The sequence below is a fragment of the Fukomys damarensis genome, unplaced genomic scaffold, assembly GCF_012274545.1.
Source record: "Fukomys damarensis isolate Sample0158 unplaced genomic scaffold, DMR_v1.0_HiC HiC_scaffold_1, whole genome shotgun sequence".
Lineage (NCBI taxonomy): Eukaryota > Metazoa > Chordata > Mammalia > Rodentia > Bathyergidae > Fukomys > Fukomys damarensis.
The window spans coordinates 67,727,424-67,752,492 of NW_022900913.1; the positions used below are offsets into that span (position 1 = coordinate 67,727,424).

At 43.6% G+C, this 25,069-nt stretch overlaps 1 protein-coding gene across 2 annotated transcripts in view; it reads right to left on the reverse strand.

Annotated features, from left to right (window-relative positions):
- Grid1 (glutamate ionotropic receptor delta type subunit 1) overlaps window positions 1–25,069 on the reverse strand; it is a 652,399-nt gene that overhangs the window by 235,039 nt on the left and 392,291 nt on the right. For both annotated transcript variants that reach the window (XM_033761721.1, XM_033761719.1), the window contains exon 5: window positions 8,628–8,798. In XM_033761721.1, the coding sequence (XP_033617612.1) occupies window positions 8,628–8,798 (171 nt within the window). The remainder of the gene's footprint in view (window positions 1–8,627; window positions 8,799–25,069) is intronic.

Here is a 25,069-nt window from a genome sequence, read left to right on the forward strand (position 1 = left end):
TCTTAAAAACAGAAAATAATAATAGTTGATCCAGTCATACCACTACTGGGTCGATTCCCCCCAAATAAAAACAGCATATTATAACAATATATGTATTGCTTCAAGTGTTTTCCATGTTTCAAGTGGCACAATTCACAACTGCTAAGCTGTGCAAATGCAAGATATGCCATCAACAAGTGACAGAATAAGGAAAAAGACGTACATGGACTCAATGGAACACTATTCAGCCATAAGAAGAATGGAACTATGTTATTTCCAAGAAAATGGATGGAACTAGAGACCATCAAATCAACCAAAACCGGACACAGAAAGCTAAATATCATGTTTTATGAAAGAAATATAAATATTACAATTGAGTAAAATAAAAAAGAGGTGACAGGAAATTAGAAGGTAGACTCTTGGAAATAGGAAAAAGAATCAAAGGATAAGAAGAAAAGGGTGAAGGGATTAAACAGGATCAAGATATATTACATGTCTACCAGTTCAAAACTAACATCACTATTCTGTATTACAAACATGTACTAATAAAATATTTTTAAATAGACATACAGATTCTAATTTTTTAAGAGTCAGCACCAGAATTCCCATTATACCAGTAACTACATTTTCTATAGAATCACACCTTGTGTCAGCAGGACTAAAGCCCACTAGTAAGATTATTAGGCTGAACTTCATGAGAAAATAAGGAGGCTTTACTTAAGAATCAAGTCCCACAGAAAGAACACAGGGCAGCCAGCGGGAATAGAAGACAGAGTCGGGGGAACAGGCGAGCAGTCTCTGGAAACAGGCACATCTGCTAGCTGGAGGGGACTCAAAGCGCCCCACAGAGGCTGTGCCTGCCCCAGCATGCAGCACTGATTCAGAGACTCAGAGACTTCCCTGGTCAGCTTGGGGTGCTGTGACAGAGCAGCAGGCACTGGGGGATGAATACCTCACATGCACCTATTTTGTGCTGCTTAGTGGAGTGTAATGCACTGCAGATTAGCTGTCTCCTGAGTGCCTATTCCCTGGTTCACACATGACAGCTCCCTGCTGAGTCCTCCACAGGGCAAGGGGAGGCTCTTGTCCATTCTAAGGGTTCTGGTACCATTCATGAGGGTCACTCTCATGTTGTAATCTTTATTTAATGGCTCCATCATTGAATGCCATCTCCTTGGAGATGAGGTGTCAACGGAACTTACACTTTGACAGGCACCTGCGTGAGTGGGAGTCTGTTATTCTGTTATGACCAGGAAGGCACTGATTTCTCTCCAAGACAAGTACAAAGTGGGTTGGAAACAGCCCTGTTGGAGGGCCCAGTGTCCTGCTCACCTATTAAGTAAAAAAAAAAGATAAGGGCTTCCCTAAAATGTGCTGAGCTCTTCAGGATAGTAGGAAGCTTCCAAGCCCATCAGGAGAGCAGCAGGGTGAGACTTCTGCCCATTCTCATCAGATGAGAAGGGAGAGGTCACAGCAGGACTGGCGGATGCTCCTCCAGCAACGCCAGACAGTCTGCCTCCCTGGTCCTGGCTAAATCTGCAACTCCAGTCAAGACTTACGGGGTGCTTCAGCCTCATGGCCATCATCCCAGGAACCAGAGATCATTGTGTATCCACATTTTCATGGTAAAAATCATCCCTGAAGTCACAGGAAGATGAATGGCAGACCAGGGTCAGAGCACACGGACCAGCTGTATCTCACACCAGACCATTACCCTTCCAATACCAAAGCTTGAAATGTGGGAAGTGTTCTCATGAAAAAAGGCTGCATTTCCTCAGGCTCCTAAAGAGCCCAGATTCTCCCCCTCTGTCATTAATCAAGCAAAGCAGACTGTCTGAGAGACATTGCAGAGGTAAACAGCAGGCACTGACCTCTGACCACATCCTTAGATTGGCTCTGCCCAGACACAATGTCAGATAAACTGCAGACAGAGGGTCCATCTGGGAGGACAAGCTGATGTCCAGATGCCACAGCTTGAGGAATCTGTCCCCAGTGATGCCTCTGTGCCAACTGCTGCCAGCCCACCTGTCTTGAGAGAGCACAACAGGGCCAAGACAGAGGATGCTGCAGATGGTGGCAGAGGGCAAAGGGAATGCAGGGAGTTCTGCTGAATCGGGAAGGAGAGTGGGAGGGAGAGGAGGGGCACTTGCCAATGCTTGAGGCTCTGTGGCCTCCAGATGCTCAAGCAGCCACCTGCAGCCAAAATTGTAACCAACTGCACCAAAGGAGACCATGGTGCACTGGTCTCCAGCACAGACTTCTGGGTCGCCTTGTCAAGCATGTGTGTCTGAGGCTTTATGATTAGTAACACAAAATCCAAGGCAGCTGGTGTAGAGCATGCAGGAAAGGCTCCAAAGTCTTCTCCTGACATGTTGATACAACCCTTGGCACAAGAGAAGAGTAGAGACAGCTCTAAAGAAATGGGGGTGCATGGGGAAGGGAGGCATTAAGATGCCTTAGTAGACAGAGCATAGGAGGAGTAATTTCAGAAAACCATTCAGCAATTTTCAGATGCACAAAGAAGAGATTCCAAGCTGAGGGAACACTTGATAACAATTTTACATAAGCTTCATTCCTAGATCAGACTCCTTGGTGACCAGACAACACAGTTTATATCATTTGTCCATTCCCCTTTGGAAGCACATTTGAATATAAATCAGGTGGCAATGTGATTTTATGTTTATTACTTCAATTACAGGCCTGAAGGCACTGGGCAGGCAGTTCCAAAGACAGAGTATGTGAGATTCTCCTCAGAGCAAGGCTACTGAGGAAACTGTAGCGAAGGCTCAGAGTTCTGAGGGACTGGTTATCACTTTTATTACTCGCTGAGCAAGACAAGCCCTAAACTAACTTGTCAAGAAAACGAGAATGAGAAACACCCAAATCAGACTCTGCTTTGTAGAGAAAAAATAAACAGCACCACTTCATGCTGGAAAATACAATGCTTTTGGAACACAAGAAGCCCCTTATTTAGATCTTGTTTTCCAGGCACTTCCTACTAAAAAGCAACCAAATCGATTTGCTCTAATAGTGCTTGGTTGGCTTCTGAACACAGGAAGCCCAGATCACAGGCCTAATAGAAGAAGATGGAGTTTCTGAGGCCAGCTCAGTGGAGAAGCCAAAAGATGGATGATCATGCAAAAATGCCTCATTCTTGATGGTCCTCACAAAGACTCCTAAACCAGAATTATCATCCCAAGCAGAGCCATATGGGGAAGGAATAAAGATAGACCAGAAATCTCCATTTCTAAGAGAAATCTCATTAATTTCATCCAGACAAAGTTAATAATCCATGACACCAATGTTTTGTTTTGTTTTTTTTCTTGAGTTGGTTGTTCTAAGCATGTTCGGGTCTTCTCCATAAATCTCACAGCTAGAGGCCAGTAGAAATTAGTTTGCCTTCTATGCTGTCATTAGGAAAGAAAGAAGCAGTAATTGTTTCCAAGGAAACTTGAAGAGAATGGCTTGTAAATGAAATGAATCTACAGGCTGCTAAAGTGGTTGTTGGGCAGGAGTAAATAAATCCACATTTCCTTGCCATCATAGCCCCCTACAAGGAAGCAGAGACAAAAAATGGAGATGGAGATTTCTTCAATGAAGTGTTTCACTTTTAACAGATTTACCCTGTAAGGTCTTCTTGGGAACCCTCCATGAGTAGGGTATTGTGAGAAGCACCAAATGGGTATGAAAGACATGGCAATCTCCTCCCAAGCCAGGAATGTGTGACTGAGCACCTGCCTGAGTGGCATGGACAGTAAGAGGGGCAAGAACCTTGGGACAAGGGGCTGGAATGGAGGGCACTCACCTACCTATGGTGCTGCTTTTAAGAAGTAGGCTCGGAAAAAACCCCTGCAAAAATTGGAATAGATGGCCTATATCTCAACTTATCACCACTCCTCTTTGATATAGTTCTGGAAACATTAGCCACAGCAATTAGATAAGAGAAAAAAATTAAAGCAATAAAGATAGGAACAGAAGAAGTTAAACTGTCATTATTTGCTGATATTATGATACTCTACATTGAAGACCCAAATAACTCCACCAAAAGACTTCTCAACTTAATTGACACTTTTAGCAGAGTAGCTGGATACAAGGTGAACACCCCAAAATCAATAGTCTTCTTGTACACAAATAACAGACTCACTGAGAGAGAAATAAGGGAAAAAATTTCTTTTACAATAGCATCCAAAAAAAATGAAGTATCTAGGAATCAATCTAACAAAAGAAGCAAAAGATCTCTACACTAAAAACTATAGCACTCTGAAAAAAGCAATTGAAGAGGATATAAAAAAAATGGAAAGATATCCCCTGTTCCTGGGTAGGAAGAATCAACACAGTGAAAATGGCTATACTACCAAAACTGCTATACAGATTTAATGCAATGCCAATTGAAATTCCAACACTATATTTCACAGAACTAGAAAAAAGAATCCAAAAATTCATTTGGAATCATAAGAGACCTAGAATAGCAAAGGCCATCCTAGGCAACAGACACATGGCACCAGGTGTAACAATTCCCAATTTGAAACTATACTACAAAGCCACTGTGATAAAAACAGCATGGTACTGGCAAAGAAACAGACCAGAGGATCAGTGGAACAGATTGGAAGACACAAAAACAAATCCAGATGTACTCAGCTACCTCATCTTTGACAAAGGAACTGACCATCCTCAGTGGAGGAAAGATAGCTTCCTCAATAAATGGTGTTGGAAAAACTGGATCTCAACCTGCCAAAGATTAAAACTGGATCCTTATCTTTCACCATGCACTAAATTAAAAGCCAAGTGGATTAAAGATCTAACTATTAAAACAGAATCACTAAACTTGCTGGAAGATAAGTTAGGCAGAACTCTGGAAGACATTGGCATAGAAAAACACTTTATGAACAAATCATCAGTAGCGCAGGAACTAGCAAAAAGAATCAAGAACTGGGATCTCATCTTATTAAAAAGCTTCTTCACTGCAAAAGAAACCATCAACAGAACTAAGAGACAACCTACAATGTGGGAAAAACATTTTACCAGCTGCTCCTCAGACAAAGGACTATTATCTAGAATATATAAAGAACTCAAAACAACCAGCTCCCCCAAATATAAGGACCCAGTTCAAAAACAGGCATCTGAAATGAACAGACATTTCTCAGACAAAGAAATAAAAGCAGCAAGCAAATATATGAAAAAAATATTCCACATCACTGGTCATTCGAGAGATATAGATGAAAACAACACTGTGATTCCACCTCACCCAACAAAAAATGGCTGCTATCAAGAAATCAAACAACAGGGGCCGGGGATTTAGCTCAGCGGTTCAGTGGCCTGCCTTGCAAGCGTAAGGACCCAAGTTCAATTCCCTGTTTTGCTGCTATCAAGAAGTCCAACAATAACAAATGTTGGCAGGGATGTGGGGAGAAAGGAACCCTTCTCCATTATTGGTGGGAGTGCAGACTGGTGCAACCTCTGTGGAAATCAATATGGAGATACCTCAAAGAGCTGGGACTGGAGGTTCCATTTCACCCAGCCATCCCTCTGCTGGGTATCTTTCCAAAAGAACTAAAAGAATCGTGTCACAGTGATGTATGTGCACCCATGTTTATAGCGGCACAGTTTGTAATAGATAAAACTTGGAAATAGCCCATTTGCCAATCAGTTAGAGAATGGATAAAGAATACATAGTTTTTCTATAAGATGGAATATTACTCAGCCATAAAGAATGAGGAAATAGATTCATTCATAGGAAAATGGATACATATTGAGGATATACTCCTAAGTGAAATAAGTAAGTCACACATGTGTAAATACTGAATAGTTTCTCTGGTGTGAATAGACTGTAATAGTACATAAGATCCTAATGAGATTACTGACATTGTGCAATGTGAAGAAAGGGACTAAAGGTATAGGGAAGGTGGGATGGGTAGGGGAAGGGTAATAAGGGAAAAGAAACAAATGTGAGATAATGAAAAGATGTAAATAAAGTGTTTGTAGATGGGGAGGGGAGGAAGGGGTGAAGGGAAGGCAGAGACAAAGGGGAAAAATGAGAACCAAGACCTGTCATGTAGAGGTACAAGATCCCAACAATGAATGTAACTGTACTGTATCCCTAAAATGTACCAATAAACTCAATTAAAGCTGAAAAAAAAAAGAAGTAGGCTTGGAAAGACAGAGATAGCAGTGTGTGTGTGTGTGTGTGTGTGTGTATGTGTGTGAACACACCTGGCCACCTCCTCAGTAATGGCGATACCATTAACAGTTCAGCCTCATTCTGAATGGTTTTCATGTGTTCTCTTATTGAACTTTCATGTTGGCTTTAGGGCACATAATATTCTAAGTCCCAATTGACAGATCAAGAAACTGAGGCACAGAATGACAAACAAATAAAATAATTAAGTAGCTAGGAAGTAGAGTCACTGGGATTTGCACACAGGAAATCTGGCTCCTGTACTGCTTGTTGCTATTGGGCCCACCATAAGATCTTTGCCGAGGTACACATGGATCCTTCTCCTTCTAGAAGGCCTGGGTCTCAGCAGAAGCAGAGAGAAGGAGGTTGTCTCAGGCTTCCTAGGTCCAATAACTCTTGCTTCATCCAAAGATGCCTAGCTCTACATCTCAGCACTGTGCCTCTGTTTACTGGGTCCATGTATCTTAGGGTGGCCACAGCTGGACTCCAGGCCCTTGGTTTCCCTGCTCTCTCATCATCTGCCAGTGGACAGGTCTTTTGTACCTAATATGTCAGATTTGCAGACAAAGCACCCACCCCTTTGCACACTTTGGTCCACCACAAAAGGAATAAATGCAGACTTTGAAAAGAACTGCCATTCTCTCCCCTGCCCCAGCCTAGCAGGAAATAGAGAAGGACAGAGGCAGATGGGGCAGGGCTTTGGCGAGAACAGTGAGCCCTTCCAAGGGGAAATACCTAGGGAGTTGCTCCAGGGGATGAGGGCCTCACAGGGCCTGGCCTGACATAGAGCAGAGGGATTAACTGCTCCTCCTGCACTGGGGGCAGAGGGGACACTGCCTTCCCCTGTGTGCCTACCTCTCTGTCCACATGGAATGCAGTCATGAAACAAAGAGGCCCAGTAAGAAGCACTTACATGGCCTTTGCCACCTCTTCCAGACTCCAGAAAGAACCAGCAGTAGCATCCAAAAAGGTTTAATTACACGAAGGACCTTTCTGACCCAGGAGCCCAACACAGTCAAGTTCATTATTCCTGCAGGGGTTACTCATCCACTCTCTTGGGCTACCCCTTACTATCTCGGAAAGACCTCACACATCCCATCCAGCCCATCCAGCTAACAGGCTCCCTGCATGGCGGGCACAGATATCTGCAGTTTTCCATCCCCTGAGAATATACAATGGTACCCCAGTTCACTAACTTAATTCATTCCATGATTCTGGGGAAGATAGCCATGGTCACGTTCATCACCTAATGTGGAGTTTGTGAACAGAAGCAAAATTTTGCAAAATGCTTCTATTTTCAAACTGTTCTTGAGCAAAAGCATTTGTGAACTGACATAACACTGCATTTCCCGTTGTATCATCTATTGAGACACATTTTCTTTTTCTCCCAAAATATAAGATTATGGAGTAAAGTCAATGCTTTGGTAAATTACATATGTCTACAGAGGAAACAATATTCCAGTAATCCCCCCCTCCCCAAGATCTATGGCCCCTGATATCATGGTACCACAAAGTCCTGAGGTGCCACTCAGGTGGCAACTACAGCCATCTCTGACCAGAAGCCCTGGTTTGTACTCCTCACACCTGTCTGGGTGAAGAAGGCTGAACTGATTTCAAATGCTTAAGTGGCAATTAGGTCACAAATACAAACGTCTAGGCCAACTTCCATAAACCCAACTGGTAGAACGCTCCCCTCTGTCATGTGACTCCAGCAAACATCAATAACCATTTTCTTGTGAGTAACATTCCTAATGGGAAAGAAGATTCGGGGTGATTGGCAGGCAGTCTCCTTCCTTGTTGCTCCCCAACCTCCAGGCAGAAAATCACTTGTTCCAACTAGCATGAGTGTCCCCATCTTATTCCATGGCCACAAAACAAGCCAATGCCTGTTGCTTACATGCTGGACAGCAGTTAAAGGGCTGAACATAGCCACTTGGTTCCTCTTGCCTTTGAAGTAATGGAGCAAGGGGACATGTCCTAGCCCCATGCTCTGGCTTCTCTCTGCTCATTTGGGAACCAAGAAGCATCCTGGTTGACTTTAGCCTCAGCACTCAGCAGATGGGCAAGGTCAATTCCACGTCTATAGGTGCCATGTTTCCATTAGTGATTTCTAACAAGGAAGAGCTTAAAGAAGACCCTGTATCCACCCAGACAGATGACCCCATCTGCACGGAGCAGTTATTGAGGCCTCACAGACTGTAATCTCCTTTCCCCCAAGCAGGTAACTTGCAACTACCAAAGGCACCTGGAGAGCTAACACGCCCTGCATGTTGACAAGGGGCATAATTGCCTGCAAATGACATACAGAGAAACTGCCCAGGAGACTCGTTTCAGTTTCACCAAATGACAGAGTTTGAGTAATTAAAATTGGTGTGCAACAGCACTAGGCTGGCACCCAGGAGGCCTGGGTATGTCTCTCACAGCAGGCCAGGGGTGTGACGAGGTCCCAGCATGAAGGGGAGACTGCACTGACCTGCAACATCTGGAGGTAGCCTTCCTGGGGGTCGCAGAGCAGGGAGGAGATGCGGTGGTTGTTCCTCATGCACTTTTGGTTGTCCTTTGCAGATGGGAAGATTTGGCGGACCACGGTCATTCTGCCAAGGGCACTGTGGACCAGATCCAGGATCTCAGGGTCACTGATTTCCTGGAGAAATAATCAGACCCATGCTTACCATCGACTCATGAACTGTCTTTGCAAAAAGCCCAACCAGAGCATGTAGGACAAAAGCCCAAAGAGGCAATACCAAAGAGGTCCAAGGACTGGGCCCCTATCACACATTTCACTAAACACCACTTCTGTCTCATAGGTGCAGTGAGGATTCTTTACCCTTTTCCCTGAAAGCCAGAAAAGTATGTCTAAGGCTAAAACACTCTGCTTTGGTCTCCACAGGTTCAAGCTTTGAGAAGCCAACACTGTCATCACAGGAGGCATCAGCCAGACACAAAGGCTGAATTTCCAGTTGGAACTAACCTACCTGATTTAGGCAAGTAACACTGAGCTTCTGTGACACAGCTAATCAAAACACAATGAGCTTCCCAGAATTCTTTAATCAGATTGGTTTTATGAAAAGACCTGCATACAAAGTTTGCAAAACTATGCATTCATTCATTCATTCATTCATACATTCCCAAACATCTACCCAACATCTACTCTGCATTTTGCTCCATACTGAGCAACAGAACACGCCCATGCAAAAGTCAGACATAATCCCACTCTGTGAATCTCTCTCATCAACATGGGATAAAGTTCACTTAGTATCTCGGGGGCTAACGACCCCCACTGTGCATTCCACATCAGATCTGTCTTGCATCAGGCTCTTCACATGCATTAGTAGATCATCTAGAGCTCCGAAGACCCTTGGAATTCTATGAGGCAAATACATCATTATCCCATTTTACCCTGAATCATAGGAATCACAAAGGGAGCTGGCTGCAGGGAACTCTGTCCAGGGAGGAGGCCTGAACTGAATGTACAAATCAGCCTTTTAGGCAAACTGCTTGAGGAGTGTCATGCACCTGAGAAGCTGGGGTACAGCCAAGCATTGGGGAGCCGACCAACTTTGCTCTTTGTATCGTTAGTATTGTGTGTGGAAGGCCATGATATTCACCAGCCAGGGTCAGGGGCTCTGCAAGGTGAAGTTGTGAGGGCCCAAAAGGTGAGTGGCCAGAAGCAAGATGAGACCTGTACTCAGGGCCAGATAGGGGTACGAGAGTTGGTTCATCTTATAAACCACCTACACTGAGGGCACTGATGAGCCCGAGAGTCCAGACACACGTGAGCTGTAATCAGATTGACATTTTTGATGACCTCTTGCTGCTATGTGGAGAGAGGATTAGAGATATGTAGGCAGAAGGAAGGGAGGGCAGGAAGGACAGCACCAAGCTGCATAGCCGGATCCCACACAAGGCCACAAAGGATGGAGCCAGATGTGCACCAAGCATCCCAGCAGTGGGAAAAAATGGACAGTCAGGACAAAAAAGCTCTGGTTCACTGGTTCTAAGAAGGGACCAAATTGGCAGTTGTTTGCGAGTCAATTGTAACCATGAATATGTTTCAAAATCAGCTTCAACCCTTCCTCCTTGAAGATGACTTATTTGAGGCACTGAGATGTCCTAAGTGGAACTCATGCGTCTAGAAATTAGTGATCAGGGCTGCAAAATCATTTAAACAGGAAGCATAACATTTTTAAGGGCAAGCTGGCAAACCACATATTTAGGATCTGTCTGGAAGCCACTGTGTGTGTGTGAAGCCCAGTCAATTGAAACCACATGCTGAGCAGAAAGAGAATAAAACATTAAGAGTTGTGTCCTTTTAATATGATCAATAGTCCCCAAGTACAGTGAATTGCAGAGATCTTGGGAAAATGAACATGTGATTTCATATTGGACTGGGGCTTAAAGCACTAGTTTGTGTTCAGACAAAAGTGTCTTTGGGAGAAGATGATCTTGCTGGATTGGGACCAACAGATTATCAAAAATAAGGAAACTGGCCCGTAGGACAGGCCTGGAACACAGGGGGCTTCGGGGAGCATAAGAAGTACACTGTGTGTCCAGCTTTGCTCTCACTGTACTGGGGAGCAAGGCACAGCCTGAGCATCAAATCCAGATGAGACCAACCACATCCTCACCTCGGGGGAAAAAGGAATATTAGACGAGGCAACAAGCAGACTAGGTATTTTTACCCTGAAGAAGGAATATAGAGGACAGGGGGAGGGAATTCTCTATCTGGAAGAAGCATGAGACCGTGAAACATGTAATTTGATGCATACTGGGGTGAATTAGGACCTGCACACTTCTGAGAGGAAACATATGTCTCATAGCTTTTGATTCCCCACATTCTCTTGAGGGCAGAGGCCATTGTAGGGGCAGCAACTAGAAGCCCTTTTATTAAATATCCTCTGTTACCTCACTTCTTGGAGAGCATCCAGCAGCACTGAGCTCTTCCCAGCACAACCCAAGCAGAACCCTAGAAACCTGTAGGGAGCTGACTTACCAGGTGGTGCTGGACCTTTCTGTAAGTGCAGCCCACTTTCCCTGGCAGCTGCAGCAGCACCTGGCATAAGTAAGCCAGGTGAAGCTGTGATGGAACAGGGATGGGGGCCTAGCCTCTGCCCCCGGGTGCCCTGATCTCCTGCCTGTCTCTCTCGCATTCTGCCTGCCCAGCACTCCCTGAAGACTTGGCACAGCTCTCCACCAACCCGTTAGCTGCCACAAGCCTTCCCCATAGTGAGGATCTGCTGGAACACTGCAGACCTCCCTGTCTGCCCTGAACTAGTCCTTACCCACTGGTTCTGGGTCACAGCACAATCACTGTATACCAGTGACCCCCCTGACCTGCTCCTTGTTCTCCTGGGACTATTCTTCCTGTCCAGGCCAGAGATACCTGAATCAGAATGTGAGAATCCACAAAAGCAACCTCCCAATTCTTTAGAAGTGAGGAAAAGGGTCACCTCCTCCTTTCACTCCAAATCTGAATAGGTGTGACTGGTCAGTTTCAGCTGCTCCAAGTTGGGTCCTGCTCCTGTCCTCCTATCCTCCTGTCCTCCTGTCCTGTTAGCTCTACTGGTTCCCTTGAGTAGCAAGAGGTGGGAAAAAGGATGCGCTCACCCCTGCCCTGCTTCCTGCGTATTCCTCTGCATCGTGACAGGAGAGCCCAACCTCTAGACCTTCTAATGGTGCACTGGCAATCCAAGCAGCCAACTTCAACAACCTATTTGGAGAACAAACTCTCCCGTTGTCCCAGCTGAACGAACATTTCCAGGTAGTGCTGTTAATGAGCAGAAGAAGCAAAACAATGTGTAAACACTGCTATTGGAAATCAGTAAGCTAGCAGTGGAAACATCACACGCAGATGCTCGCTATAGTACACAGCCCCAAAATAAAGCTTTCTTCTTTTGTTAACTCTTAAATTTATATGGTGAAATACATTTCACGCACATAAACAATACATAAATATGAATGACCTCCAAGCTAAGGAATAAATGAATGCCCACACTTTGGCTGAATGCCTGCCCCCAAATGCTTGTCCCCACTCCTTCCAGAGAAGGCTGTGTGATTTTTCACATATGTAATCTACAGGACATACTGTGTAACCTTGTGTTTTCTTTAGCTGTGTGTAAGCTGAATGGTATGCAGTCCTCCTGAAGCTGTGTTTTAACACAGTGGTTCTCAAATTCTATCATGCACTGAATCAGAATCTGATAAAATTGCAGAGAACCAGCCATGTCCCACATTAACAAGCGAAAATCTCTGTTTCCTCCATGGACTCCTTAGATAATTCCGGCATTCGCTAATGTCTAAAAGCGATGTATCAAGCATAAAGTTCTAGTGATGGTGATGGGAGCCACTCTAGGCTAATCATTTTGGGGGCTATAGACGATCACACTGTTGATCAAACTTAATTGGTACATTTAAGATGTACAATAAAATGACATTCATCCTCGGAAATTTGTACCTTTACACAATTCATCTTGTTTCTTATTTTTCCCCCATTCCCTTGACCTCCCTTCAACCCCTCCACTCCTCCCTAACCCTATTGTTGATTGCCATTTGGATGTCTTGGTTTCTTTACTCCTACCAACAAAGCTGCTGAGTACACTTGCTTTCTTATGTATGTGTCTTGATGCACCTGTATAATTTCTCAAGGGCACTGTTATGGTTTGGACCTGAAGTGCCCCCACAAAGTCTCACATGTTTGGAAGGCGACTGGATTGTGAGAGTGCTACACTCATTGGTGGACTTGTCTACTGATGAGTTCATGGCTGATGTGCTGTTCAGAGGTGAGGACTGGTTGGATAAGGCAGGTCACTAGGCCTTGGCCTGGAAATGTGTATCTCCTAACCCAGTTCCTGAATCTAATACTGCATGATGTCTTAACATTAGCCAGTTTGTATGAACTGAAATACTGTTAAATTTCAGTTTTCACTTCCTTAATCCTTCAGAGTTGAATATCTTCCATACATACCTTTTATCATTATATATATATATATATATCCTCTTTATTCTAATAATGCTTTGTGACTTATAGTCCAATGTGTCTGATACTTTTATTTTGGTTAGTATCTACCCACTCTTTTCCCACCTCTGTGCTGCCCTAATTTTTTCTACCTCTTGGCTGTCAATCTCTCCCGCATTTTAGTTGGGACTCCTAAAAACAAAATATACTAGAAATTTTTATACCCACATTTGAGATTTTAGTAAAAATTTTAATTCATTTATATTAATTATGAATACATATTTGATTTTATACAATTACTTATATATTTTGCTGTTTTTTATCCTTTACTGTTTTCACATTGGAAAAAATTTTTTCCTATTTTCATTTATTTACCCTCTTTTCAATGTTATATTTTCTGTCAGCCTGTTAGTACTTATCCTGGTTATTTTATTATGTATACTTAAAAATGTGAAATTAACTGGTATTTTTATGAACTTCTTCAACATCAACTTCTAGTGAACACTACTTCAACTAATAGGCAAGTATCACCCAGTATTTTAATCCTACCTGTCTTTACATCCTTCTGTTGCATCGTATTTCCATTGCTTTAGACAGTCACTGCTTGTCTATGTAACCAATATTGATTGATATATTTGTTAGACATTCTTTTCTGAACTTCTAGCCTTACCTCTGAGAGTATTCTTCTGAAGCTCACCACTGAGAACATCTTTAATGTGGGTTTTTTGGTGACAAACTCAGTTTGTTCTTGTTCTGTTCTCTTGCAAGAAAATGGATTTTCATCTTGTTTTAGAAAAGATCAGTCTAAATTGACTTCTCTTTTCCCTTAGCCCACAGAGCAACTGGACTCTGTCTCCTGACTTCCATTGCAGTGGGTCAGTTTCCTACAGCTGTAATAATAAGCTGTCACAAAACTGGAATGTTTAGAATAACAGAATTTTCTTCTGCCACACTTCCAGAAGCAACAAGTCCAAAATCAGTCCTCCTGGGCAGACAGGGAAGCATTGGCAAGATGCTCTCCTGGAGACTAGGAAAGAGTCACTCCTCACCCTCCCGGCTTATGGTGGCTGTCAGCATGCTGGTTTTGCAGCCACATCACTCCAGTCTCTGCCTCCAGGGCTGCAATACCTTCTCATCCATACATTCGAGTCTCTACCCACCTATAAGGATGCTATAACTGCACTCAGGGCCCACCCAAATCACCCAAAATAATCTCCTCACCTCAGTGTACTTAGCTTCCTTTTATCTGCAAAATCTATTTTGCTACACACGGTAACACTCCTCAGCTCCGGGATCAGGCCTCGGACATCTTGGAGGCCAGCATCATGTAGATGAGCTGTTTTCTCTCCAGATGCGCTTCAGATTTTTATTTGCCTTTGTTGCTCTATAGTGTCACACTTTGATGTGCCTGAATGTGGCCTTCTCATTTTTTATTGTTTCTGTTCCTTGGATTTCTTGGATCTACAGTATGCTCTCAATAATTCTAGAAAATTTCATATTGTAACTTTTAATGTTCTCTATTCCCCATTTTCTCCTACTTCCTTCTAGAAGTCCAATCAAAAGTGAGTTGTCTTATTATTCAATCTTCTGTGAGTCTCAGCCTCCTTTTCCTACTTTCCATACCTTTGTTTCTTTGACATACATTCTAAATAGTCTCTTCATGGTCTCCAATTCCTTAGGTCTTTCTCCATATACAGCCACTTTGATGTTTAACCCTTCCTCTAAGAATTTAAACTTTAAATATTAGGTTTTGTAATTTCTTGATGCTCTGTTTATTTGTTTCTCAATTTTGCTTCCTGTGTTCTAAGGTCTTTTATTAAGAATAAAATATTTTCCTTTATTTCTATTCTTTTCTCATTTCTGTTCTCTACTCTATTTTTCTATTTTTGAAACATATGTAATCACACTTATTTAATATTCTGTGACATAATTCTTATATTTAAAATCATTTGAGGTCTGATTAAGCAGCTCTTTTTCCTGGGTCTAACTCATATCACCCCCCTTCTTCCCTCCCCCTTACAATTTCCTTTGGAACCTTCTGAAGCACATGGGCATTCACTGTCCTGCAGAGGTTATCTATGCTTGCTCCTACTGCCTGTCAAAGAGCATTAGAATCCATAGCCACTGTAAGCTGACCTCTCTTTTGAGCTTTGTTAGGTGGTATAAACTTGAGTCACCATCCTTCTTTTTTAGGAAAATGCTCATACTCCACGCAACTCCAAAGACAAAAAGAGAAGTTTTCCTTGATGTCCCTTTCTGCACAAAGTGTTCACCATATTTCCAGCTTTAGTAGAACTAAATCTCTCATTAGCTTCATATAGTTTGGTGCACAGACTTGATCTCATATGTCCTATTCTCCACACAGCCGCAAGAACAAAAGCTTGAGGTTTTCACAGTTTGACCAGTAAGTTCAGGGAAAAGATTAAATTTGAAGCTCACATGTTGCCACAAGTTTCTATGTTCACTTTATATTTAGCTTCTGTGGTTATTACAGCTTCTATTTCAAAATATTTTTAAAATAAGTTATTTTCATCTTTTTGGGTCCTTTTCCTTTCAGATGTGTCATTGAGGCTAATTATTCTTCCTTAAAGACATTCTACTAAACATGTTGTATGAAATTTAGTTCATGACCGGATTCTTTTCCTGAGACACACACCTGTTTGCCAGATTGCTCCCCATATGTCCTGGCTGTGTGGCTGGCTATGCTGCAGTTACTATTCTCCAATATATATGTGTCATTGGCTTTTGGTTCCTAAGTTCAAATGATTCAAAGTGGACTATCTCTGAGGGGCCCAAGAGTCTGCCCCCAACCCTTGACCAAATCTAAACTGCATTCTTGAGTCATCTCACTATTATGGATGCCAAAAAGTAAACATTCTGCAGCAACTCACTTTTTCTGTTGCTCTAAAAATAGCCCCATGAATTTCTGCTACTTACCCCTTTACAATCTAATAGATTCCACTCAGAAATTCTTTTTCATCAGTACTGCTCACTCAAGAAATTGGCCCCTAGAGAGACAAATGCTGACCTGGATGAAGGTGCTTGCAAATGGGTCATCTTTAGAAAGAATTAAACTTTAGCATCTGGACAATGAAACTGAAATGGCAAGATGTCGAACACTGATGGATCTAACTCCATTTTCAATGGGAGAAGTGTGTATTTATGATTTGATTACAAAATTGATATAACAACTAAAACATGTACAATAGAAATGAGAAATGGAGTCTCCAGTTAATACCACATCCTCTGTAGCAGTCATCAGAAAGAAAAAAAGAAGACTCTTTTGTGCCTTGTATCTTGCTTAAAGAAAAATGTTTATGAATACAATAAGATGTGAGAAATTATTCCATGCATTGAAGAATAAAATACTGTCTCCAACTCTGTACTGAGAATTTGCATTTTTGGTCAGATAAATTATTCAGAAACTGCTACAAATCTCTATTTCACTTGCAAAGGGTTAAGACCAAAAAAAAGTTAGACAAATTCTAAAGAAAAGCCAATCCTCACATTCTGCCGGAAGGCACATACTTAATTCAAGGATTGAAAGCAAAATTGTCCTTCTCACAGATCACACTGAGGCAGAGAATGAGATCTGATTGCCTCTGTTCAGAGGAAATGTGTGTCTGCAGCCAGGGTCTAGGCTGGCTTCACGGGGGTTCGCCATTTAGAAAAATGTGAAGTATATGCGTATGAGCACATCCTCCTGGGGAGAAGGCACATCAGCTATATCACATTTTCAAAAAAGCCTTTGGCTCAAAGAAAAAAAAATGCAATGAACAATTGATATGGAGGCTAGGAATAGTTATCAACGTGTTCCTTGTTGCTAACTGTGAAAAGAATAAAAATGATTAATAACTTCAACAGGATAATTTGGAGATTCAAAAGTCTCAATATCTGTCAGACTCAGAGGCTTCTCCCTCACTTCCATTCAAGCTTCCGAGGTAATCAACAAAAATAGGGAATCAAAAAAGCAATGGAATTTAATGATGGACCACGATGCAGCTATAAAAACGACTTCATAAATCTATAGTAATACGACATTACCCATACGACATAGGTAAGAGAGTTAGGAAATACAGAAAAGAAAGAAAGAAAATGAAAAACAAGCTATGCAATGGTACATAAGATAAAGTACATTTATAGTAATGGTACACATAAAAGCATCATAAAGTCTCAGATGTAAAGCACACATACCACCTTCAGGAGCGCTGTTGCCCCTGGAGGGATGGAGGGAAATGAAGAACAGGTGTTCTGCTGATTCAACAGCCTCACACCTCCTCTTCCAGAGTGGCCTCTTCCAGAGTGCCCTTTCCTCCCACCATAGGGTAGTGGTGGCAAGTTACCCTGCACTCAAGGAACAGGTACATTTTGCTTGATCTTATCCAACTTATGTGCTCCTGGCTGTTTTAGGAGAATCATGTCTCAGTTTCTGATTGTTGAGATGGGAGGAGAATTTATTTCTAAATTCAGAGAGTGGTTCCCACGATCCTACAAGGACTCAGAAGAGACAGCATCTTTCTGCTTCCAGACACTTGTGCCACAGGCAGACTCCAGCTGAGGACAGCAGGGTCCTGAGGGTGCTGCTTGGCTTCTGAATCTCCCTGCCCCAAGACCGTGAGAACTACCCCCAAGCCTTCCCTACAGTAAGATAATAAACTCTCAGATCACTCAAAACCTAGATTTAGGTGTTTCCACTACTAATGTTAAAAACAACCTGAGTAATATACAATCCAGTGGGATTTGAGATAGGGGAAAGAAAGCCGGGCGTGGTGGTGCACGCCTGTAATCCCAGCAGTCCGGAGGCTGAGGCAGGAGGATCCCTGTGAGTTCAAAACCAGCCTAGGCTACATAGTGAGTTCCAGGTCAGTCTCAATTACATAGTGAGGCCCTGTCTCAAAAACAAAAAAAAACAAAAAAAAATAGGGGAAAGAGCCAACTTCCACTGTACCTGAAAAAGTCAATCCCTTAACATTTGAGATCTCAAATATGGAAAAATTTGTAATACAAAATGTGGGGTGGTTTGTTATATTACTCTTCTTACCTTGTAAGCTTCTTAGAAATATGTTATTGAAAACAGAGAAAAATCAGTGCAAAGGTCTCACTCCTTACCAGGATGTGCACAAAAAGGATACATTTTTATCAGGAGAAATGCTCAAAATGGCAATTAAAATGGCAAAGATATGTTTTTCTCTACATATACATTTTGGCACAGTGAATGCATAGCTCATGCATAAATGTTTTTGTCTGATCTTAAAGACAGATCTTTCAAATCTCCAAACCTTCTGAATCTTACTTATATCTAAACTTATATAGGGCTACACAATCACATTATTAGTCATTTTTTCTTATTCCTTAGAAAGACGAAGATCAATCAAACTTCTGTGAGATACCAGCATTACTCTGTCTCTGGAGAAATAATAAAGTTTATTTCCCCCTTAATAACGAAGGTGTCAGAAATCAAAAGTTAATGATAGTAGAAAAATTTCATAGACAAGGCTGGCTTGAGAAAGAGTGAGGAAATGAAAAGAGGATTCAATAACATGTGATGAAGAGGAACTCCACAGAAGCAAACAGGATTTTCAGGACATCCCCAGAGCATCCAGCTCAGGGTGGGTGGCAGCTCCATGGAGGTGAAGACACCCGGGTGAGGAAGAGAAGATGGGGAAGGAGCTGGGTGTCAGTCATATTTCCAGGAGAGGACAGAAGGAGAAGGAGCATCACCTGAGGGGTTGTCCTGACCAAAGATATACCCATCTCCTTTGTTGTCCCCTAAAAACTTATGAGGTGCACTCACATCTTTCTATTATACGTAGGATGTAGGAAAATATTAGAGGATTCACGGTCATTAAGGGAGAAATAAACTTTATTATTTCTCCACAGGTAGAGTAATGCTGCTTTCACAGAGATGTCTGGTTCATCTAGATCTTTTTTCTCATCTCCTTTTGCCTTCTTTTGCTTCATTTTCTATAGGCTTCTGGAACACTTCTACCAGCCCAACAAGTGTGAGTTCTCACAACTCCCCCTCACCCACCCCTGCTCCTGCAGTTTCCTCCATTCCAGTAGACTTGACGTGTCCGGCATAGGTCAAAGTCATTCCCCAAAATGGTTTAGTGATTGCACATGTTGCCCTCCCTTGTTCAGATGTGAGAGTCCTGAAATAGGCTCTATGTTGCATCTGAAATGTAAACTTCTGGGTTTTAAAAGCACTAAAATAACTGTGCAGACAGGCTAAAAATAGTTTCACCTGACATTTGCAAGGCAGGGCAAATCTAGAAATTCTGCAGCTCAACAACTTGGGGCAGAGCCTCAGTAGGAAGATCTTCAAGCAACAGAACTCTGCAGTCCCAGTAGAGAAGTGGCTCTTCCTGCCGTCCTCTGTCCCCAGCAGAACCCTCCAGAAACTAGCCCCAAAAAGGGGTCTCAAGAGCTGCATAAGGAAACTACATGGACTCAGTTGGAAAATCCATAAGGATACTCTGGTCCTTTACAGTTTAACCACAACTTTAATTTTCTAATTCTGTAAAAGCATCATGAATTCTGAGGGGGGAGGGGAGAGAGAGAGAACACATGCAGGCCTAACCCACGCCTCCATTTAATCAGACCAACTCCTCAAGGACAGAGCATACATCTCATATGCTTCTGGCTTTGGAGAGCTAAGGACCAGGCCTGGAAAAGTACTTATGAAAGAAGGAGGGAAGCAGGAAGGAGCAGAGGAGGAGGAGGGAGAAGGGAAAGAAGACAGGAATGGGGAAGAGAAGACTTCTTCACATGCAGATTAAATCTCAAATATTTTAATATTTAAATTTATGAAAAGGAATTGGATATGTTGAGTGTAGACACCACGGGAGCTCTGAAACAAAAGGTATAACAGAAAGGAAAAGGATTTTGGAGCATCGGATGGATTGATTCTCATTTCTAAATACTTGTACGTCAATCTCCATAACCCACACAAGCAAGAAATTTTGTAACCTTTTCTATTAACAAAAAAAAGGCCCTAATGGTCATGAGCGAGGTGGCCCTGGTGGGTGTGGCCATCTCTGCATTGACCCCTTGGTTCTGTGACATCACAGGGGCAGTTTGCTATATAAGTCCGTGGCTCAGGTGGGTCTGTTGTGGGTGGAAGGAGACTATTTGAGAGAGAGTTGGGTGGAGATTACCGCTGAAAATTTGGTAATCGATTTGGTGCTATGGGGAGCACAGGACGTCGTGACACTGTGCTAAGCAGTGTTCCTGGTGAGTCTAGTGAGGGAACATCCTGGCTGGGCCTCACGACCAGCTCGTGCAGATACTGACTCCAGGATAACTATGAAGTGCTGGGCCTCAATGACAAAGGCAGCTTTGGCAAGGTGTTCTAACTTAGGACGACATTGTGGCACACGCAAGCAGGTCGCCATGAAAGAGTTAACAAAGGTAGAGGGGCAAGTGGCCTACATTACGATGGAGGTTGCAATACTGAAGGACCTTTGACACCCTAACATCACACGTTGGCTGGAGGTAACAGAAACGAAGGACAAAGTACACCTGGTTCCAGAATATGTGATGGGGCTCAACCTGGGGCAAGAGATCTTCCAGACCAAAAGGCAGAGGCTGCGGGAGAAGGACACCCGGAGGATTTTCTTGGGAGCAGTGGATTATTGCCAACAGCAAGGAATTGTACATGGGGACCTCAAGCCCGAAAATGTTTTGATCGACACCCAAGGCCGTGCTAAAGTATGCGACTTTGGGGTCGGGTTCCGGTTCCTCCCTGGGCAGGAGGTGACTGTGCCTGGTGGCACGCCGGTATACTTTGCCCCAGAAAGAGTCTTGTACCGGACATATGAAGGCCCTCCCCTGGATGTCTGGGCCCTCGGGGTAATATTATGTGAGATGGTTACTGGGACACATCTCTTTTGTGGGGATCCATCTGAGATAAATGATAGTATCATTTATGGGATTGTCTCCTACTCAGACTTCATCTCCATGAATACCAAAGACTTCATCGGAAAGCTCATGAACTGGATCTCCAAAATGTGACCAACAACACAGAAGGTGCTGGAGCACTGGTGGCTCCAGGGTGTCTGGCCCCTCAGTCCTCCTGATCCACTCCCTGTGCCCACAAAGAGGGCAATTCTAACCCACATGGCTGGGATGGGTTTTGACCCAGTAACGGTGATGGTCACCCTGAGGAGGAAGGAGTATAATCATGAGATGGCAACCTTCCTGTTGCTGCAGAGCCAGGCCCTCCAGAGGCTGGGCTTCAGAAACCCAGTGAAGACTGTGCATGCGGCTGAAGAGAAAACATCATGGTGCCTGACAAGTCTTGCACTCTCACCTCACATCCTCAGGATGGCCAGAGAGCCTGTCCCCTGCACTGGCTGCTTATACCCTGGACTGAAGCCCGGAGGAGAACATAACCATCCAGAGGACCCCAACTCCCAGCATATCCCCCAGCCTGGCCCTGCCTTTCCCAGCCTGACCCCCAGCCTGGCCCTGCCTTTCCCAGCCTGTCCCCACAGACTGGCCCTGCTGCGCCCAGCGTGTACTGCCAGCCTGACCCTGCCATGCCTAGCGTGTCCTGCCAGCCAGGCCTTGGAGCTCCCCGCTCCCACTCCAGAACCACCTCTGCCCCTGCCAACAGTGGGGCATTGATACTGGAAGGCTCTCAAGAGGAGCATCACAGGCTGCCTATGGGCCCTGTGCTGCTGCTTCCTGCCACCCTGTGGGCACCACCAACACAAAGTGGCCCCAATTGAAAAGCCATGAGAGCAACTCCGTGGACGTGAACATCCTACGCATGGCAGACCAGCCACATGGGAGGAAGCCACGTCCTCTGTGGTAAGGAGCTTCTCTCTGCTCATCTCCTCGCATGTCTCCCTGTGTGAGGGTTTCCACCAAGGAGCCACAGAGGAGTTGCTGGAAGGATAGTGAGCCCAGGTGAAGAGAGGCAGCCCTGCCTGTTCTGAGGACTGGGACACTGCTGTTCCCCTGGCCACCATGTAGAAGCCTAGACTCGGCCGTGCTGTGAGCAGCCCAGGAGTATGCAGAGGCCACACTGATCCTCCACCTGCTGATTGCACGATGGGAGCCACTCCAGCCCAGTCACCAGAGAGGTATGTGGCGGCATCTCTACATCATCCCAGTGCCAGCCACAGAGCATCCTGGCCCAGAAGTCAGCACAGCTGAATCCTGAGGACCAGGGCCATGTTTCAGCCCAAGTGGACCTGGCCTAGGCCCTGAGCCCCATAGCTAACATCTCTGTGGCCTCCCTGCCTCCTCCTAGGTCATCCAGGACTCAGTCGGCCCCAGCCCAAGGTAATCTGCTTCCAGGGTGTCTCAAATTCAGCCTATCTTTTCCCCATGCACCATCAGCACTGTAAAGCAGATTTGTTCATGGCACAGATTTTGGGGACTCTCAGGGCCAAGAACAGAGGTGCGGGTATTGTAGACACCAGAGGTGTAGGGCCAATGCAGAGGGCTTCTTCAAGTGAGAGCAGGAAGGGGATTCAGGAGCAGAACACGGAGACAGTCAAGGGATCAAATGAGCCAGCCTCTGCCCCAGAGCAGCTGGCTGAGGACTGATTTGGTGACAGCCCCAGGGGACAGCGCTGCCGTGTGGCCAGCACAGTCAGCAGAGCTTCAGCATAGTGACCCACGTGATTCTCTGACAGAGCTCAGTGCCCAGTGCTGCTCTTCCTCTTCCTACTGTCAGGATCACTGGGATTTTATAGAGGAGGAGGAGACCCCTCACCTCATACCACTTTTATTGTAGCAAGTTGCCAACACCCCTTTGCCTGAGGGGCTGGCACTAATATGCCAGATTTCACCCACTTGGTGGAGGAGGACATTCTTATTTATAAAGTTGTTTTCATCCTCAAAATCTATGATGTGGATCTGATTATCATATTTAAGAGACTGTGTCCCAACCAAAAACCGGATGGCATATGTTTCTGCAGTCTGAGGTGTGAGAGCCTGTGCCTGGAACTCCAGGCCATAGATCACCAGCGCATCATCCTCCATGCTGCAAGGGTGAACAGCCTGTGGCTCAGGCACTCAAATCCTCCCTAGAGCCTGCGCATCCCACCAGATGGGCACTGATGCAGCGTCCGTCCATTCCTTGCCTGCCTAAGGCCACAGCAAAATTCTTCTTATATGAGTGTATTATTCAGCTTTCCCATTGCTGAGCACAATCCTGACACCCACAGCTTAACAGAGTTGAGTTTTAATTTGGCTAATGGTTTTAGGAGATTCAGTACATGGTCAGCAGGATCCAGGGCAGGGACATCCTAGCAAAAGGGTGTGGTGGAACAGTGCTGCTTAGTTCATAGCAGCTAGAAAGCAGGGCAGGGGAATTGTTCCAAAGAGGAATTTTGAAGGAATATATATAACGTTCATGCCTCCAAGACCCACCCAGATACATCCAGGAGCGTGCTTTACTAATCTGCTAGGCATGTCTTAATCCAATGAAGTTGACATATCAGGGTTAATAATCACAATTCACCTCTTGTCATCTTCACAACCAAACATATCTCCTTAAACCAAAATTAATATCCACGTAAAGGAAATAGCAAGTTTATAATTCCACCTAATGTAATACAACTATCCTATGTATATCCAGAAATGCAATAAAGTTTCCCCAAAGTCTCAAAAAAAAAAAAATTAAATCTATGACCTAAGCTACTATCTCCTTAACACAAAGCCAATGTTTTTTTCTGTTGTTAAATTTTTAAAAGCTTTGTTGGGCCCTTTAATTTGCAGCTTACTCCCCAGGCAGATATTCAAAAAGAAAAATAAATATAATAGTGGCTGATCCTTCACAGCATTCATTTGCTTGCTTGTTACAAACCATTTTAATTATTTTATTTGCAATACCTATTTGTTTATCTCAGGGGAATATTTAAATCTGCTTCTGTTTGTGCACAACTGTCCAGACCACTAGGAAAATGAGACCTTATGTTTCACATTAACACTTCATGGTTTTTTTATCCCCCAGGAGCTGGTAGGAAATTATAAATTTTAATTGCATTTATAATTTGAAATCCTGAAATATTATCACAAATTTCTTTCCAAAAATTACTTGAAAATAAAATTTCATGGTCCAGAGCCCTAGGGTGGCAAGGTTCTGAAGTTGTTATTTCTGTGGGCAACATATCAAAATCCTCACATCTGGACAAGATCCAGTGGTGTAGACACAAGTGTAAAGATTTGAAAATATAAATTCAGAAGGATGCATAGTGTGGCGATTAAGAGTATAAAAGCTGGCCATGATACCCGCAGGCATTGTTTCATGTTTGGTTTCTTTTTCTATTTTTTTTTACCACTAAAGTATCAGTCAACAGTTTATAATATTAAGTACAAGAACAGGCTGCATATCTTATCTCAATAAATTTTATTAAGTAACATTTAAAAAAATTTTTTATAAAAGCTAGCCATGATGGATTTCTATGAGCTAAATTTACCTGTGCCACTTCAGAGAACTAAACACAAAATGTGAAATGAGAGTTTTCAGACACTGAACACCAGGCAGAGCTGGACAGTGATGCCCAAAAGAGAAAAACAAATGAAAAAAACAACCTGAGCTTATCGCTTAGAGAGCTCTCCGTAGTTGTAGCACAGAAAGGGGAAAACAAGGAAGACCATGAAGGTTGCCAGGCGTTAGAAGATAATCTGGGGTTTTAGGAGTCAGAGGCAATTAAGATTCATAGGACAAGTCAAGCATGGTGGGACATGCATGTAATCTCAGCACTCTAGGAGGCTGAGCAGGAGAATCACAAATTAGTTTAGCCTGGGCAACTTAGCCAGATCCTGGCTCAAAATAAAAAATAAAAAAGGGCTGGGGATATAGCTCAGTACAGAAGCCCTGGATTCAATACCTAGTGCTAAAACAGAAATTATAAAGCAGAACTTCAGAGCAAAGAGAAATACACAGAAAGGGCCCTCCAAACATCTGCAGAAATTTCTTTTTGAATCATTAGCAAAGTACC